Source organism: Typopeltis vanoorti, chromosome 3, assembly GCF_054136105.1.
Source record: "Typopeltis vanoorti isolate ZY-2024b chromosome 3, IOZ_Tvanoo_1.0, whole genome shotgun sequence".
NCBI lineage: Eukaryota > Metazoa > Arthropoda > Arachnida > Uropygi > Thelyphonidae > Typopeltis > Typopeltis vanoorti.
This window is the reverse complement of record NC_143551.1, coordinates 17,042,048-17,062,838: the sequence shown is the minus strand read 5'-3', so window position 1 is coordinate 17,062,838 and position 20,791 is coordinate 17,042,048. Positions and strand designations below refer to the sequence as shown.

Here is a 20,791-nt window from a genome sequence, read left to right as displayed (position 1 = left end):
AATTACTTTTTATTTCTGTCGTAACATGGCCATTTCCAAAATGTGTTAGCAAGTTTTAGAAATACTGATATGTTATAAATTCTAAAACTAACATTTTTTTTTCATTATTTAAAATGAGTTGTTTATGATGCTTACACATATGTGCACATGGGAAAGATGGGATTAAAAGTAAGAAAAATGTTGATGAAAATGAGTGATAAGATGAAGGAATGCCTAAAATTGCTTTATATAATCAAATGTCAGTTTATTTGATGAGAGCATTAGATGAGGGAAAGGCTATATACTGCCATTTTCCTAGACTTAGCAAAGGCATTTGACAGGGTGCCACATGATAAGCTGATATTCAAGTTGCAGCACATGGGTCTGGATGTCAGATTGGTCAACTGGATTCAGGATTGGCTGTCCGATAGGTATCAGAGAGTTGTGTATGGTGGAGCAATATCAAAGAGGCAGAAGGTTACAAGTGGGGTTCCACAGGGCTCAGTACTGGGACATATATTGTTTAACTTTTATATCAGTGACATTGTCCGTGGATTGCAAGGGGATATTTGGTTGTTTGTGGATGATGCGAAGCTGGGAAGGGTTATTAGTAATACTGCAGATGTGGTAGCCCTGCAAGAGGATTTGAATAAGCTAGATAGATGGGCAGATGATTCGCGGTGTCAGTTTAATGCACCAAAATGTAAGGTCTTGAAGTTTGGGACACATCGATGGGATGCTGCATACTCTATGGGAGGAGTTAAGCTGGAGAAAGTAGGGGAGACAAGAGATCTAGGGTTGATGATTGATAGAAACCTGAAATTTAGAGGACATATTGCAAAGGTAGTAAAGATAACACAGAGGATTGCTGCAATAATGAGAAGGACACTGACCTGAAGAGATAAAATGGTTATCATTCCGTTGTATAAGACTCTGATCAGACCACACTTAGACTATTGTTCTCAGATCTGGTCCCCAGGATTTGAAGGGGATAAATTAACTGTGGAAAGGGTACAAAGGCAGATAACAAAGATGGTGTCGGGACTGTACAATGTTAGTTACGAGGATCGGCTGAGGGAGTGTGAACTGCAGAGTTTGGTGGATAGAAGGAGGGGTGATGTGATTGAAACTTTTTAACTGTTGAGAGGTGGTTACGGGATTGACACTGGGAAGTTCTTTTGCTTGGTTAAACAGCGGGAGGGAGTCTTGACAAGGGGCGATCCCTGGAAGTTATGAAAGGAAACTGTGAGAAAGAGGGTGAGAGTGGTTTCTTTGCATGGAGGATGGTTGAACCATGGAATGCATTGCCTGATAGATTGGTGAGAGCAAGAACAGTCAATTCGTTTAAGGAGTGGTATGATGGACCGTGTTTCCTAGGAGGGACCTCCCTCGATGAGTTTCGATAGACTTGTGTTTCTCAGAAAGGACCTCCCACGATAAGTCTTTTGACTCCATGGAGACCTGAATAATAATAATAATAATAATTATTATTATTATTTATATTGTAACATTCTTCTTCTTCTGCATCTTATCCCCCACTTAAGTAGGGTCGCTGTTTCTAATGAGTCTCCTCAACCAGCTCCTCCCCATCTCTTCTTTGGCCACCCCTACTTCCTCCTCCCCTGCACATCCCTTTGCGTGATCTTTCTTTCCACATATTCATCCTCCCTCCTTGTCACATGACCAAACCATCTCAACCTTGCCTTGTATCTTTGCTCCTAAATTTGTGACTTAGGAACGAAGTTCCCCTTACATAGTCATTTCTCAGACGATGATTTTTGATCACACCACACATCCACCTAAGCATTCTCATCTCTGCTACCTCATCCTGCTGATGTTATTTTTACTCAGGACCACAGTTTCCATAGCATACATCATAGTTGGTCTCACCACTGTCCTGTAGATTTTTTCCTTTAGATTGACCGGCATCCTCTTATCACATAGCACTCCAGCCATCTCTCTCTCTCTCCAGTTCCTCCACCCAGATTGTATCTTGCATGGCTCTTCCTTCTCAGCCTCTCCATTCTCTTTCACCATTGAACTTAAGTAACCTAAAGTCACTAACCTTCCTGATGACATTTCCTTCCACTCCAGATCTGTCTCTTGGCTGCCATCCACTTTGCAGCACATATACTCTGTCTTACTGCTCAGCCTCATACCTCTCTCTCTTCCAGTACTCTCCTCCATCTTTCCTGTTTACCTGCCACTTCTCTTGATTCTGCACACAGCACGATGTCATCCGTATACAGCATTGTCCAAGGCCCGTCTTCTCTCACCTCTTTTGTCGCTACCTCCATCACAATAATAAACAGGAACAGACTTAATGCTAACCCTTGATGCAAGGCAGATGTCACTTGAAAGCTTTCTGTCTCTCCCAAGCAGGTCCAAACTCTTGTCTTGACATTTAAGTACATCTCCTGCAGCAACCTGACATATTTCTTCAGTACCTTCTTCTTCCTTAGACACCTCCAGACTTCTTGCCTTGGCACTCAATCGTGCACTTTCTCCAAATCAATAAACACCAGATGTAGCTCCTGTTTTTTCTCTTGAAACTTTTCCATCATCTACCTTAACCCAAACTCTTGTCCCTAGGTACAAGGGTAAAGGGGAGATACAAGACTGTAAGAATTATAGAGGAATAAAGTTGATGTCCTACACAATGAAAATCCTAGAAAGAGTTCTTGATGGAAGACTGAGAGAGGAGGTGGAGATCGCAAAAGAGCAGTTTGGCTTCATGCCTGGTTGATCGACGACAGATTGTAACATAAATGATCAAAATATTTCCACTTCCTGTTTTATTTTATATTTTTATTTATTTTTTTTTTTAGAAAAAAACTTACAAGTACTATCTTTTCAAACCTTATCATTCAGATTATATTCCAAATTATTATAAAGAATATTGCAAGTTTTTTTAGTATGGGCAGCCTTGGGAATGGTGATTCTTTATGATTATGTCAAGAGTTATTTCAAGACTTGATCTTCTTTAGCTGATTGATTGACTTAATATCTACTGCTGTGACCAGTACACAGATCACAGCAGTAGATATGGTAATTGGTTAGTAGGACAATCACAAACATCCATGCCCTTGGCAGGATTGGAACTTGCAGCATCTTGGCTGGAGAGCAGATACATTAACCACTTGGCCAACCAGCTGGCTCTTTAGCTGAAATTTATCTCTAGCATTTCCTGCCACATCATTTTTAGCTTCCTTACCCTTTCCACAAATCTCTGTGTTCTTTTCTTCTCAAGACTTTACTTTCCATCCATCGCTACTAAGTTTGTACTTAATAGCTCAGAACAACAAATGGAAGAACAACAGAACATTGCACCCTTCGATTGGAAAAGACCTGAGTTTGATTCTCATTGTGGCGAGAGGAATCTTTATATGGGCTTTTTCAATTGAAGGTTAGTTAGCTGATCTTACATGGAGGTAGTGGGTTTTTCCCCTTCCTGGTAACTTCAGTTTTTCATCCTACATATAGACAAATAGTCCATGAGAATACATGCACTTTACAAACAAAAAATACTGTTGTTGTTATTGATGGTGTTGATGGTTAGTGTCATTGTGTGTAGTTAGAGAATTAAGTAGTAGGGAAGACAGTGATGTGTGTTTAGCGAGTAGAGTCGAGTGCCTTCCCATGATGAGCCCTTTGACTCATTGGAGGTGTCATGCAATAAGAATAATAATAAATCTGTCCAAATACTGTTCTCACATTTGGGGTGGCGTATGTTTTGATGACTGAAATTTTGATGCCTTCTGAATGAAGGCATTTCAGTTAATCTATTTGCTCACCTCTCACAGACTTGCTCCAGCCATTGCCTTACAAATAGCCTCATCTTTTCTTTGTTTACTTCCTTGGGTAGTCTTCCACTGAACTGGCATCCATGTTGATCATGATGATGATGCCAGTGTGCTTTGTATACTTCTATTCAGCCCTCCCCAAAGTGATTTCTAAACTGCTGTAGAATATAATCTTCAGCTGTTTAGAAATTAAGTTAGGTTGAACAACTGAGTTCTTCAACCTCTCTTGTGTAGATTGAATTATATAAGGAGGAAAAAACTTGATTAATTTGCAGCATCATCAGTCTTTGGTTTGATCATTGTGGTTTTTTTCCAACATAGCTACTCTTTGCTTTCACCTGTCATTAATAGCAAAGGGTACCTGTTTTCTGCATCTGCTATTGTGATAAACCTTTCTCTATAGAATGACTTATGCAAAGTGTACTACTACTGCTACTATCTGTTGTAAATCACTTAGATTAAGGGTTGATGGACATGATTTGCAACAGTGTTACCACAACCTTTCTTCAATCCTTGTATAAATCAGAGTTAAAAAAAAAATTGAATCGGATATTCTTTTTATCAACATATGAATTTTTATTAAATCTAAAATTTTGTATTTTCCCTGATTCTCTAAAATATATCTTTTGTAAGTTCAAAAAGAACTATCAGCAATGAAACTCGTAATCATTAGTACTAATAAAAGGAAAGTATATGGATGCTTTCGAATCAGTGCATTTTAAATATCACCAAGGCAACTCATTGAGGTTGTTTTTTTCTCATGCTTTCAGTTAGATCTTAGCTATAAAATTACTCTGAATATATTTATTATCTTTTCATTTGATATTTTCATATTGAAACATAATTGTCTTTGTGCTAAAGCATTAGATAAGACTTTCTGTTCAAACTTTTTTTTTTTTTTTTGTGAAGACTTTTTATTTTATTTTTTGCAGGCATTAAGGATAGCATTACAATGTGTGGAATCCCATGCAAATAGATATGGACGTTACATTGTTCCTCTTCTCTCGTTAAGTGCAGATTTTTATATCAGGTTGTTTTTGCAGATATTCACCAGCCCATTACTTGTTAAAAAAAGCACCAGGTGAAGCAAACAAATTTTTAATTCTTCTATAAACTTACAAAGTAAAAGAAATTATGAAATTATGAAAATTAGTAGTTTTCTTAAAGGGCAGTTCAGTATTTTAAGTTAGAGGAATATGTCTGACTTCATGTTGTTTTTTCCTTTTGATTTTGTTTCATAATTTTATGATAATGATGATTTCATTCATGAAAAGTTGAAAATTAGTGTGTTATAGTTGAGCTAAATTGTTAATAATCCAGGAAACACTTTGGGAGACCAAACCTGTTGTTCAGCTTCACCCACTTACTTTTCCATTTACTTTAAAATTGGCATTTGAATTTATTTACAAATGGTAATTTAGTGAGATCTGGCTATCAGAATCAGACATTAATTGGTACTGAGTGTAAAGGGTACAGTATTTTTAGGAAGAATAGACAGGATAGGAGAGAAGGGGCATGCTGCTAATGATATCAGTTGACTTGAATCCAGTTACTGTTGAGATCTATGATTGTGGTACTAATAACAGTATTTCATGTGGTAGTGAATTTGAAGTCATCTGGTGTGAGGTAGAATCTAACAAGATCAATTACATAGTGGGGTGTTGTTACAGACCTGGTGGATCAGTTACTAATGATAAGAAATGCATCACCAAATAGAGATAATGGGTATGAAAAGAATAATCATAACGGGGACTTTAATTATCCAAATATTGATTGGGTGGCAGTAAAATCTGCTAGCCAATCAGAAGAATGAAACTGAATTTATTGAGCTGTTGTGAGACAACTTCCTCAAGCAGCATGTGACAGAAGAATCTCAAAGTCAAAGAGTATTAGATTTGATTATAGTATCAGAGGGTATTTCAGTTAAAGACATAATTATTCTGCCTCAGGTTGGTGACGGCGATCATGTGGTAATTACTCGGGAAGTGACTAAGTTTATGAATGTTACAGTCAGAAAAGGTTACATACTGAACTACAAAGCAGAAAATTATGACCAACTGAGTTGAGTAGAATATTGACAGATCATGGGAAGTATTTAAAAAAAATGCTTAAATGATGCAGTATCAGAATGTGTCCCAAGACTTTGAAGAATAAATAGGGTAGGAGTCAAATGGCTGTGTAATCTTATTAAGCAAAAGATTCTTAAGAAATGGATGATGTGGAAGGAATATGTGTGCATAAGAATGACGTCCGTTATGAATGTAAGCAGCAGACTAGAATAATCGCACTGTTGTACGGAAAGCCAAGTCTGAGTGTAAAAAAGAAACTGGCTCTGCTTGCTAAAGACAACTCACAAGAATTCTATCAATATGCTGCAAGTAAAAGAAAGAATGAATATGAAAGAATAACTCTTCTGAATGCAGATTATGTGAAGGTGACAGATGGAGAAGAGGTTGTTCAACTAATGAGTGCCCATTTTGCTAAAAGCTACCTGGTATGTAACATTGAGCTCACTGTTGCCTCTTCACTAGATGAAGAAATGCAGGTGCTGTTCAGGGTGTGAATGTGAATGCTGTTCAGGTTTCTGAATGTGAGCCCTGACCAAAATTGGTCAGGGCTCACATTCAGAAATGGGTTTGCAATGAATCTCTACTTTGCAATGAACAGCATGGTTTTACTAAGTGAAGGTCACATTTTAGCAACTTGCTCACATTCTGTAATAATGTTATCATTGAACCAGACAAGGGGAATGGATACACCATGATACTTTTGGATTTTGCTAAGGCTTTTGACAGAATACAGCATGGAAGACTGTTGCATAAATTGGATAATATGGATTTGAATTATAAAATATTAGCGTGGATAAGAGGATGGCTGACTGACAGATATAAAAAGTGGTATATGGGTGATGTGAGTCTGAAGATTTGAGGTAACCACTGGTGTACCACAAAGGATCAGTCATTGTCACTGTTATTTAATCTGTATATCAATGATATTGGGAAGGATTTGACCAGCGACATACAGCTATTTGCTAATGATGTACAGATAGGTAGGTAATCAGGAATGCAGTACTTTCCGAATAATTTCAATAGGCTGGAATTGTGAGCATGGGAAAATGGATGTCAGTTCAATGTCAGTAAATGCAAAGTCATGCACTTTTGGATGATCAGGTATCTAATGTCATATTATATTGGTGGGATTATGATAGAAGAAACTAATCAGACTAGAGATCTTGGAGTGTTAGTAGATAGCAAGTTGAATTTCAGGACCATGTAGCAAAGATCGCAAATACAACTCAAAAGATTATTGTAATCCTGAAACCAACTTTGACAGTAAAGATAAGGCTGTCATTTTTCACCTTTACAAGGCTTAATAAGATCTCACTTGGATTATTGTGCGCAGGTCTGGTCTCTTGGTTTCTGTTGTGATTGCGATACAGTGTAGAGAGTGCAAAGGAGTATTAAAAATATCAGGATTGTGGAATACTAATTATGAAGACAGATTGAAAATTTAGAGACTGCAGATACTAGCAAACAGGAGAAAGAGGAGTGATATGATTGAGACTTACAAACTTCTGTAAGCGTCATACAGGATTTCAGTTGATGGAATTTTTTCATTTTATGAAAGGTGGGGAAAGGACAGCAGGGTATCCTGAGAATGAATGCTGCTAAGAATTGTGAGCATGGAAAACGGTGAGGGCTAGATTTTTCTCTCAGAGGGTGGCGCGTGATTGGAATGGATTACCATCGGACATTGTGTGTGTGTGCGTGTGCACGCACGCAAGCAGTGTGAATGCATTCGAGAACAAGTATGATAGCTGGTGTGTGTAGTACATGGCTTTGCTTGATGAGTCCCTGACTCCCTGAAGGTCTCTCTTAATAATTGTAATAATTTTATGCTTCTCCTACTCACGAATGGTGTGAACCTACTGTAATGCTTCACTACAAAAGGTGAGCTTAGGAAGAATTCCTTAGCTCACCTATTATATTATTATTATTTACTAAGTCCAGAAACCATGCTCAAGATCATCATCATGCGTATCAAGGATTTAGGCCTAGCACGGCCTGTTCCGGCCTTAGAAGTCATCGTTTAAGAGGACATCCTGGTTTTCTTTTTCCTAATGGCTTGTACTTTAAGGCTTGTTTTGGTAATCTTTCTGTTTTAATTCTTTGAATGTGTTCCATCCATTTATGTTATTAATTTTTAATTTTTTCTATTACTGGTTGTTGGTTTAATTCTTTCATAATTTCTTCGTTTCTTTTGTGATCAAATAGGGTATACTCTGCAGTTTTTCTCATAAACTTCATTTCTGCTGTTGTTAATCTTTGTTTGTCTTTTTGTTTTATTGTCCAGGTTTCGCTTACTTACATTAAGACTAGTAGGGCTAATGTATTGTATACTTTTAGTCTGGTTTGTTTTTGAACTAGGTTTGGTTTAAATATAGAGTTAATTACACCTGTTATTTTTAAATATTTTGCAATTTTTACGTTTATATCTTTTTCATTTTCATATGTGATCATACATCCTAGGTAGTTAAATGAATTCACCTGTTCTAAGATCTTGTTATCTATTACTATTTTAGTTCTTGCTGGATCTTGTCCTTTAAAGGCCATAGTTTTTGATTTTTCTGTTGATATTATCATACCATAATCTTTAGATAACTCATTTAGATCTAAAATATCTTTCTGTAAGTTATCTTCAGAATTTGTAATTATTATTTGGTCATCGGTAAAGAAGAGAGTGTTTAAGTTTATTGTAGGAGAAAGCTTAATTCCTTGATGTAAATTTTTATTCCATTTTATTATTATTTCATTTAAGTAGATATTAAAAAGAGTGGCTGAGAGGGGACATCCCTGTCGGACCCCTTGGTTTATCTCTCTCTCGTATATGATAGCTCGTGATTTAATCTTATTTGTATTTGATTATTATCATATATACTTGTGATAGCTTTTAGGATATTATTTGGTCTAAAGATATAATATAATATATTATATTATATCTTTCTTTTAATATGTTAAATAATATGTTCCTTTTAACTTTGTCACATGCTTTTTCAAAGTCAATAAATGCAATATGTGTTTCTAAATTATATTCTCTTCTTTTCTCTATTATTAATTTTAGGCAAAAGGCCTGGTCTATACATGATCATCATCATCATCATCATCATCAAATTCCTGGCATGTACCCTCAAGGGGTGTACAGGATATGACAGTACTACATGAAAAAATTACATCATTACTAACTTCCTATCTACAATTTTCCTCCAAATCAGTCTGTTACTTGTCAAGACTCCAACATTATCAGATCTTATATTTCTATCGCCTAAGGCACTTTGTACCGTATCAATCCACCTATATCTTGGTCTTCCTCTGGGTCGTTTTCCTGCCAACCTGGCAGAGAACACTTGTTTTGCTAATCTTTCCTCTCCCATTCTATTTAGTGACCATACCATCTGAGATTAGCTCTGCTAACGCATTCCTGGATGCTGACAAGGTCAAGTTCTTTCCTAATATCCTCATTTTTAATATGATATTGCCATTGATGCCATCTGTTCACGCCTCTAATCTTTCTCAGGACTCTCATATCTGCGGTCTCTAGTCTTTGGTCAAGTGTTTTACTTCTGACCCAGCTCTCAGATCCATAAGTTAAAACTGGTTTGAACACAGTCTTGTATACAGCTAATTTAGTGTTCCGACTAATTTCTTTCTTATTCCGTATGAATTTATTCAATTGACTTCCCACGATACCAGCTTTGCTGATTCTGTTGTCTATTTCTATATTTAGTTTACCATCTTCAGTAAAAATTGTGCCTAAGTAGCTGAAATGTTTTACTTGTTCCACAGGTTCTCCATTCACAACACAGTTGACATTTTCAATGATTCTGCCTATTTTCATTGTCTTTGTCTTTTTATTGCTGACCTTCATACCATATCTATTACAACAGCTATTCAATTTAGTAAGAGAATCTTGCAGACTTGTAGCGGATTTATTTAGAAGTATAACATCATCCGCATAAAGCAAAGAGCTGACATTAACATCTCCAATTTTGATATCAGGTTTAATATCACATTCCTTCATAATGTGATCCATATAGATAATGAATAACAGAGGGGATAATGTACATCCTTGTCTCACACCAGATTTAACATTAAACCATCTTCCTGTACTTCCTTCAATTCTAACTGCTGACTCACAACTCAAATAAAGACTAAGTATTGCTTGATATAATGCCCCATTGACACCATATAACTGCAACGTATTGAATAGCTTCTCTCTTGGCACCTTGTCATATGCCTTTTCCAAATCGACAAAACTTAAATACAGATCTTTGTTATATTCCCATGCTTTCTCGACTATTTGTCGTAAAGTGAAGATCTGATCCTGACAGCCTCTATTTGGCCTGAATCCAGCTTGTTCTTCACCAAGCTTTTCTTCCACAATTCTTCTCAACCGTTTCTCAAGTATACTTGCATAGATCTTGCCAGGAACACTCAGTAGGGAAATACCTCTGTAATTCTCACATTCAGTTTTATTTCCCTTTTTATATATGGGTACTATGAGAGCTCTACTCCAATCATCGGGAATTCGTCCCTCTGTCCAGGCTTTCTGAACTATGCAGTGCAGCCACTGTAAGACTCTTATACCACCATACTTCAGCATTTCTGGTCGAATATCATCTACTCCTGCTGCCTTTCCACATTTCAAGCCTTTGATGGCTTTTTCTACTTCAAGTATGGATATGTATTCCTGACTGCATGCCTGGTCAGTGCTTTTTGTCACTGTGCTGTCATCACTGCTTGTTTCATTTAGCAGTTTTTCAAAGTAATTACTCCATACTTCAAGGATATCTTTTTCTCCTGTTTTCATTTCACCTTTATCATCTCTAATTCCTTTTATAGCACTCTTTCCTCCATTCCTAAGCTTCTTCAACAACCTCCAGAATATTTTGCCACCTTCTTGATATTTATTTTCTATATTCTTGCCAAAGTCCTCCCATGACTTTTGTTTAGCTAGTTTTACACACTGTTTAGCTTTCTTACATTTGTCTCTGTATTCTGTAAGAGTAAAAGCTGACTTATTTGCCAGGAACTTTTGATATGCTTTCTTCTTTTCCTTCACTGCCTCTTTAACTTCCTGTGTCCACCAGGGAGTTCTGATTTTTTTATCTTTGCACACAACCTCACCACATGCCTCTCTGGCAGAATCAATCAATGTTTCCTTCAGAGTTTGCCACTGAATCTCCAAGGTTTGATTCCTGTTCTCAAACTCTTTCATTTTTTTTTCAATAATATTTCTGTATTTTAGTCTACAGTTTACATCTGAGAGCTGCTCAACTTTTATTCGCTTTAAAACTTTCTTACATGTTATTCTTTTCAATATGAAATTCAATTTTATCCTGCTCAAGACTAAATAGTGATCACTTCCAATTTCAAATCCTCTGTACACTCTGGTGTCCTGCACCAGGGAGAAAACATCACTATTAACAATAACATAGTCAATGAGACTTTTCTTATTCCTAGCCTCTTCTCTCCATGTGAATTTGTGCACATTTTTATGTTGGAACATGGTGTTAGTAATAACCAGTCCATGTCCTGAGCAGAAATCCAACAGATATTTGCCATTGTTATTAGCTTTGCTCTTTTCTCCAAATTTTCCCAAAATATTTTTGTATGTCTCACAATCATTTCCTACTCTACTATTTAGATCCCCAACAAGGACCAACTTTTCCTTTTTCATTGTGTCAGTTGCTTTTTCTAAAGCCTCAAAAAATTCCTCCACTTCTACCTTAGTAGAACCTTCTGTGGGACCATAGGCACAAATAAGTCTCATTGTCCAGTTCCCCATTCTCATATTTGCCCACATTACTCTACTTGAGACTGACTGCCATTCAAGAAGATTAGCCTCGTATTTTGTGTTGAATACTATGGCTACTCCTTCTTTTCCTTGATTGTTATTGCCTGAATATAACATTTTGTATTTATTGCTCAGAAAGATCTCACCAGTTTTGGTCTTTTTTGTTTCAGTCACCCCTATTATGTCGATCTGGTACTTATCTAATTCCTCAGCTAGCTCCATTTCTTTGCCATTCAGGCTTCTTACGTTGATAGTACCGATCTTTAACTCTGGTGATGTTGAGTTTGGGTTTGTTTTCAGATTTGTTCCAGTAGCTGACTTTTCGCTGTTCGCCCTGGTTCCCTGGCGAAAACAACGGTGGCCTTGTTTAACCGGGCGACGCCCCAGCCGGCATGAAATTTTGTCATGTTGTACCATAATTTTTTATTTTGGTTTAACCAATAAGAATACAATTTGGTCCGCTAAATCCCAAATTGCCAGCCCATCTTCGTTCGTTCAGTATCAAAGTAGATACCCAACAGGGTGCACCACGAGAAGGTGAGGATTGGACATTAGGTCAGAAGCCCTGGTCGGTTCTCCGCATTCCTTTAAAGGCTATGTGGAGGTCTCCTCTCAGTTATACAGCTTTGACCCTTAAGCACCCCTATACATGATCATCCTTTTCTAAATCCATTCTGTACTTCTAAAATAAAGTTTTCGGAATATTTCATTAGTTTGCTATTTAAGATTCTGCTATATATTTTGTAATAGGAATTTAGTATACTGATACCTCTATCGTTTATAGAGTGTTTTTACTGTTTTTAAAGATAGGAATCACAATTGCTTTTTTCCATTCTATTTTGGGGATGCCAGTTGAGTAAATTTTATTTAAAAATAATAAGTCTTTCTTTGAATCTTGTTCTTGCATATTTATATAGTTCTGAACCTAGCTTATCTTCTCCAGGCGATTTTCCGTTTCTTGTTTCTTTCAGGCTGATTTCTAATTCTTCTTTAGTTATTTCCTTTTCATTTTCGTTAATTGTTTGCCAGTTATCTTTTTTAAAATATTTGTCTGTCCACAGTTCTGTGTAGTAATTTAGAAATTCTTCTAATTTCAATTCAGTGTTTAATCTTATGTTTTCTTTGGTATCTGCATTTAAGTATTTCAAAATCTTATATACATTGGGTCTTATTTTATATAAATCATGTTCTAAATTAGAAACAAATTTGTTCCATGATTCTCTGTCTTTTTTTGACTTCTCTTTTAGCTATGGCTCTTATTCTTTTATATTCTATTGCTCAAGATACCAGATATAAAACTTATTCATACAACTTCAAAACTTCTATAAGCAGGATGAATTGCAAACATCTATGCACACACAGAGGGATTCATTCCCATAGCTTGTTGGCTAGAAAGTCGATATGTGAACTGCTTGGCAATTGGCAAACCAAATCGACAGTTGCCTTTTTTTTTTTTTTTTTTAGTTCAGTCTTATTTGATTAGATAGCATTAAAATTTACTTAATATCAGTTCTTTTAAATTATATTTTAATTCCAAGTGAATGCCATGTTTCAAATTAAACCACATATGCAAGCAGTACAGGGTGTTTCAAAAAGAATATCCCGATTTGAAAATTGTATATCTCTGCAACCACGAACCACCAATGAATGCGACTTGTACCATGTGAACGGCCTTGGCCCAAATTTTTTTTTGAACAGATTTTTGTGCTAATCTGTTAGAGTACATGGAGGAGGACGACACCTTCCTACAAAGGTTGATTTTTAGTGATGAAGCAACCTTTCATCTAAGCAGTAAAGTTTCTCACCGCAATGTTCGCATATGGGGACTTGAGAATCCATATGAAATTGTACAACATGGACGTGATTCACCAAAACTTAATGTTTTTTGCGCGGTTTATGGCCCTTTCTTTTTTGAGGAAAACACTGTTACGAGAAACTCCTATCTTGAAATACTGCAGGACTGACTACTTTCACAGCTGAATGAAGAATCTGAAGATTACATTTTTCAGCAAGACGGAGACACCGCCACATTCGAACCTCCAAGTTTGTCGGTTTCTAAATGAAACATTGCCTCAGCGTTGGATTGGTCACACGACTTGGCACTACACTCTTGGCCTCCAAGATCTCCAGACATCACACATTGTGACTTCTTTTTATGGAGATACGTAAAAGACTGTGTTTATGTTCCTCCATTACCTGCTGACTTGGATGCGCTCAGAACCAGAATCATGGCTGCAGTAAATTCTGTGACAGAAGACACTCTCAGACACGTTTGGGATGAATTCGGCTATCGGCTTGATGTTGTCTGTGCAACAGGTGGAGGGCACATTGAGCATTTATAATTGTGGTGAGTGAAACTTTAGGCCTTACTTCATACTTGGTAATTTATTTTGTAACTGTACCACATTTTCATTATTAAATATAATTATTTGAAATCGGGTCATTCTTTTTGAAACACCCTGTATTTTCTTTTTGAGCATTTGCATTATTAACTTTAAGGTGGTTTAAAATTTCTTCATCATCATCATCATCAAATTCCTGCCATGTACCCTCAAGGGGTGTACAGGATATGATAGTACTACATGAAAAAATTACATCATTATTAATTTCCTATCTACAATTTTCCTTCAAATCAGTCTGTTACTTGTCAAGACTCCAACATTATCAGATCTTATATTTCTATCGTCTAAAGCACTTTGTACAGTATCAATCCACCTATATCTTGGTCTTCCTCTGGGTCGTTTTGCTGCCAACCTGGCAGAGAACACTTGTTTTGCTAATCTTTCCTCGCCCATTCTGTTTAAGTGACCATACCACCACCTGAGATTAGCTCTGCTAACACATTCCTGGATGCTGACAATGTCAAGTTCTTTCCTAATATCCTCGTTTTTAATATGATATTGCCATTGATGCCATCTGTTCACGCCTATAATCTTTCTCAGGACTCTCGTATCTGTGGTCTCTAGTTTTTGGTCAAGTGTTTTACTTCTGACCCAGCTCTCAGATCCATAAGTTAAAACTGGTTTGAACACTGTCTTGTACACAGCTAATTTAGTATTCCGACTAATTTCTCTCTTATTCCATATGAATTTATTCAATTGACTTCCCACCATACCAGCTTTGCTTATTCTGTTGTCTATTTCTATATTTAATTTACCATCTTCAGTAAAAATCGTGCCTAAATAGCTGAACTGTTTTACTTGTTCCACAGGTTCTCCATTCACAACACAGTTGACATTTTCAATGATTCTGCCTATTTTCATTGTCTTTGTCTTTTTATTGCTGACCTTCATACCATATCTATTACAACAGCTATTCAATTTAGTCAGAGAATCTTGCAGACTTGTAGCAGATTTATTTAGAAGTATAACATCATCTGCATAAAGCAAAGAGCTGACATTAACATCTCCAATTTTCATATCATGTTTAATACCACTTTCCTTCATAATGTGATCCATATAGATAATGAATAACAGAGGGGATAATGTACATCCTTGTCTCACACCAGATTTAACATTAAACCATCTTCCTGTACTTCCTTCAATTCTAACTGCTGACTTACAACTCAAATAAAGACTGAGTATTGCTTGATATAATGCCCCATTGATACCATATAACTGCAGCGTATTGAATAGCTTCTCTCTTTGGAACCTTGTCATATGCCTTTTCCAGATCGACAAAACTTAAATACAGATCTCTGTTATATTCCCATGCTTTCTCGACTATTTGTCGTAAAGTGAAGATCTGATCCTGACAGCCTCTATTTGGGCTGAATCCAGCTTGTTCTTCACCAAGCTTTTCTTCCACAATTCTTCTCAACCGTTTCTCAAGTATACTTGCATAGATCTTGCCTGGAACACTCAGTAGGGAAATACCTCTGTAATTCTCACATTCAGTTTTATTTCCCTTTTTATATATGGATACTATGAGAGCTCTACTCCAGTCATCGGGAATTCGACCCTCTGTCCAGGCTTTCTGGACTATGCAGTGCAGCCACTGTAAGACTCTTATGCCACCATACTTCAGCATTTCTGGTCGAATATTATTATTATTATTATTATTATTACGGGCAACTCCAGGGAGTCATTAGACTCATCGAAATATCATCTACTCCTGCTGCCTTTCCACATTTCAAGCCTTTGATGGCTTGTTCTACTTCTAGTAAGGATATGTATTTCTGACTGCATGCCTGGTCAGTGTTTTTTACCACTGTGCTGTCATCAATGCTTGTTTCATTTAGCAGTTTTTCAAAGTAATTACTCCATACTTCAAGGATATCTTTTTCTCCCGTTTTCATGTCACCTTTATCATCTCTAATTCCTTTTACAGCACTCTTTCCTCCATTCTTAAGCTTCTTCAACAACCTCCAGAATATTTTGCCACCTTCTTGATATTTATTTTCTATATTCTTTCCAAAGTCCTCCCATGACTTTTGTTTAGCTAGTTTTATACACTGTTTAGCTTTCTTACATTTGTCTCTATATTCTCTAAGGGCACAAGCTGACTTATTTGACAGGAACTTTTGGTATGCTTTCTTCTTTTCCTTCACTGCCTCTTTAACTTCCTGTGTCCACCAGGGAGTTCTGATTTTTTTATCCTTACAGATAACCTCACCAGATGCCTCTCTGGCAGAATCAATCAATGTTTTCTTCAGAGTGTGCCACTGAATCTCCAAGGTTTGATTCCTGTTCTCAAACTCTTTCATTTTTTCTTCAATAATCTTTGTGTATTTTAGCCTACACTTCACATCTGAGAGCTGCTCAACTTTTATTCGCTTTAAAACTTTCTTACATGTTCTTCTTTTCAATATGAAATTCAATTTTATCCTGCTCAAGACTAAATAGTGATCACTTCCAATTTCAAATCCTCTGTACACTCTGGTGTCCTGCACCAGGGAGAAAACATCACTATTAACAATAACATAGTCAATGAGACTTTTCTTATTCCTAGCCTCTTCTCTCCATGTGAATTTGTGCACATTTTTATGTTGGAACATGGTGTTTGTAATAACCAGTCCATGTCCTGAGCAGAAATCCAACAGATATTGCCATTATTATTAGCTTTGCTCTTTTCTCCAAATTTTCCCAAAATATTTTTGTATGTCTCACAATCATTTCCTACTCTGCTATTTAGATCCCCAACAAGGACCAACTTTTCCTTTTTCATTGTGTCAGTTGCTTTTTCTAAAGCCTCAAAAAATTCCTTCACTTCTACCTTAGTAGAACCTTCTGGGGGACCATAGGCACAAATAAGTCTCATTGTCCAGTTCCCCATTCTCATATTTGCCCACATTACTCTACTCGAAACTGACTGCCATTCAAGAAGATTAGCCTCGTTTTTTGTGTTGAATACTATGGCTACTCCTTGTTTTCCTTGATTGTCATTGCCTGATTATAACATTTTGTATTTATTGCTCAGAAAGATCTCACCAGTTTTGGTCTTTTTTGTTTCAGTCACCCCTATTATGTCGATCTGGTACTTATCTAATTCCTCAGCTAGCTCCATTTCTTTGCCATTCAGGCTTCTTACGTTGATAGTACCGATCTTTAACTCTGGTGATGTTGAGTTGGGGTTTATTTTCAGATTTGTTCCAGTAGCTGACTTTTCGCTGTTCGCCCTGGTTCCCTGGCGAAAACAACGGGGGACTTGTTTAACCGGGCGACGCCCCAGCCGGCATGAAATTTTGTCATGTTGTGCCATCATTCTATATTTTGGTTTAACCAATAAGAATACAATTTGGTCCGCTAAATCCCAAATTGCCAGCCCATCCTTGTTCGTTCAGTATCCAAGTAGATACCCAACAGGGTGCACCACGAGAAGGTGAGGATTGAACATTAGGTCAGAAGCCCTGGTCGTTTCTCCGCATTCCTTTAAAGGCTATGTGGAGGTCTCCTCTCAGTTATACAGCTTTGACCCTTAAGCACCCCTTAAAATTTCTTTGAATGCCCAAATTTCTTTGAAGGCCCAAAGTGTCTTAAAAATCTAGATTTAGAAGTATGAATATGGTTCAGAGTGAAACTGATATGCAATCTTTTTAAAAAAAAAGATGATGTCTAAAGAATTATGTAAGTTATGAAAATTATGTACGAACATTAAGAAGTTTTGATTTGACACTTACCATGAAATATTAACTGCCAAAGTGAAGATAAAATTCAACAGGATAAACAATATCAGAAAAGAAGAAAGCATCAACCTATCAAAACTAAAAGATAGCTCAAGCAGAAGTCGATTTTTAGAACAGATGTGCTTGAAATTAAAACCCTCCATCTTCCAGAACAGCGGAAAATACTGCGAAGAAGGAAAAGAAACAGTGTTATCAATTGCAAAAGACACTCTTGGTTCCAAACCCAAAATAAACAAACGGTGGATAACCCAAGAAATCATAGCTACCATAGAAGAGAAAAGAGAGGCCAAGGTACTTGTAAACCAACAAAACAATGAAGAGAATAGAGAAAAATACAGAGCACTAAAAAATAAAGTCGATAACCTATGCAAAAAAGCCAAAGAAAAATGGTTAGAAGAAAAAGCTAAGAAATGCCAAGAAGCATACCAACAAAACAACCTAAAAGTCTTCCATGATACTGTAAGAGAAATTACAAAGGAATTCTCAGCAAAAGCAATAACAATGATAAACAACAAGATGACTGAAACCGGGAATGTTGAATATATAAGAAAAATCTGGTCAAACCATTTTAAGACTATCTTCCACCAAGGAAACAAAACTACAATGCCAACAATAGAAGAAAATAATGATCACCCAAAAATTTTACAAGAAGAAGTTAGATATGCAATAAAACAGATGAAAAACAATAAAGCACCAGGCATTGATACTATCTCTACTGAACTGTGGTCATATGGAGGCAGCATATCAATAGAATATTTAACAGCCCTATTCAATAAAATTCTACAAACAGGAGAGATCCCAGATGACTGGAGAACTGGAAAGATCATCCCAATATACAAGAAAGGATACAAAAGAGACTGCCGAAATTGGTATCTGGAGAGTTCATCGAAAAACAGTTTACCGAAAGACAATTCATCGAACAACAATTCATCGAAAAAGCAATTCACCGAATAAACAATCAATCGAAAATCAATTTATCGAACAACAATTAATCGAAAAGCAAATCATCGAAAGACAATTCCCCGAAAAAGCAATTCACCGATGAGTAGTTAATCGGAAAGACAATTCATCGAAATGCAATTGATCGAAAAACAACAATTCATCGAAAATACAGTTCACCGAAAAATGAATTATAAGGCGTGTGGGGGCGAAGATATGTGTGTGCAATTTTTTTTTTTTTTTTTTTGGTTTGTTTTGGATTATTTTGAGAGGTATATATCTTTTTATTATCCTACTATTTATTACTACTATTTATCCTACTTCGTTCGGAAAGCGATTTTTTGGCAGGGCATACTGGTTACAGTGAATGATATCCACTGAGGCGGGTATAGTTGAGATGGTAAAAGAACATTTCATAAAGGGATTTCATCCTCGTGAAATTTTTTAGCTCATATTCTAACCGTTGATGAAACATGGCTTCGTCACTATAACCCAGAGAACAAACAACAGTCAATGGAGTTGAGACACAAAGGTTCTCCATGGCCAAAGAAGTTTCGAACCAAACAGTCAGCAGGGAAAGTTCTTGCCATTGTCTTTTAGGATATGGATGGTGTAATCCTTACCTTACCTCAAGAAAGGTGAAACTGTTACAGCAGCTCTGAAGGAATTGAAGGAGGTACTGAAAGAAAATCGGTTCGAGAAACTAAGCAGAGGCGTGTTGCTTTTGCAAGACAATGCACCTGTTTATGAAATCCAACAGCCAATATACGACTTGGGATTTCAATATCTACCTCAAACACCATATTCAACAGGACTGGCCCCAGGGCCGACCCTAGAAATTTTGTCGCCACGTGCAGTAGCATATTTTTCTGCCCCTTCCCCTTAAAAAAAACTCTTTTACTTAATTATTTATACACAAATATAAATATACGCAAAAGAAGAAATCCATCGGAATCAAATCGGGACTGCGCGGTGGCCACAAGCAGTGGGAGATGAGCAGTCGCCATAATGTGGAGTTGCTCCATCATGTTGGAAAATGAAGCCCTACACATTCTCAGTCTGGGGAAATACAAATTTCTCTAGCATATTTAGGTATACTGCCACTCGTAATCGTCTCCTCATGGAAAAAATGGCTCAACAATGCGATCATGCATGATCACATTGTTGAGCCATATTTTCGAACCAAACTCGAAAATTCCAAAACAGAAAAATCAACTTTAAGAAACATCTCTGGAAAATGGGAGACTACAAAAAAACTTGGCGTGAATGTATAAAAAAAAGTCCTCCATCCTAAACTTATTTTCTACAAAACTGCAGAAACCGAGAAGAGAAAAATTCTTCAGCTAATTTAATGAAACTGCTGAAAAGGACTTCAGCATCCTACGTTTATCAAGGATGTCAAGCGCCTTTATCAGGGGGTTTAACCTGAAGGTGAGTTAGCCTGTCTCATACGAGGATGGAAGGTTTTTCCTCTCTGAAACTTGGTTTTTTCTTGCCGAAAAACAAACGAACCGAATTGGAAAAACACGCAGGGATTTAAGGCCAGTTGCTTCAACCCAATTCCAATTTCCTTTAGCACTGTGATCACCTCTTCAAAACCCAGAAATATACCCACACATATACTCCTCAGTATTCTTAGCCTATTCCTCCCCTTAACTGCAATTTCTTGCTTTTGAGGTTATTCGGGAGATAAGTGCATGTGGCACTCCTGTCGTTGAGGAATAACAGAAACAGGAGTAGATAAGTGAAACGTGATTGAAAAATCATCAGGAATGAATTTTTTTAAAGTTTTCCAATATTTTTACTCTGAATTCCTGTATATTTTATTATTATATTGTGAAAAATATTTACATCAAAGAATCAATTTATTATTATTATTATTAGTAGTAGTAGTTGTAATATTATGATTGTTGGTATAGCAATGCTGCTTTACTAAGGAATAAATACAGAACAATATCGATTCTTATTGTTTTTCTTGTCCGATTTGCCTATTTCCAGGAGGAAAAACCTAATCATCTCGGTATTAGGCCTACTAACTTACGTTCAGTAAATTTATTTATTTATTACATTTATTAATGAAAATATTTTATAT

The 20,791-nt window shown here is 36.6% G+C and overlaps 1 protein-coding gene across 2 annotated transcripts in view; it reads left to right on the top strand.

The window, feature by feature from the left end:
* Positions 1-20,791, top strand: part of Trm1 (tRNA methyltransferase 1) — a 182,111-nt gene that overhangs the window by 62,379 nt on the left and 98,941 nt on the right. For both annotated transcript variants that reach the window (XM_090390569.1, XM_090390568.1), the window contains exon 6: positions 4,715-4,863. In XM_090390569.1, the coding sequence (XP_090246695.1) occupies positions 4,715-4,863 (149 nt within the window). The remainder of the gene's footprint in view (positions 1-4,714; positions 4,864-20,791) is intronic.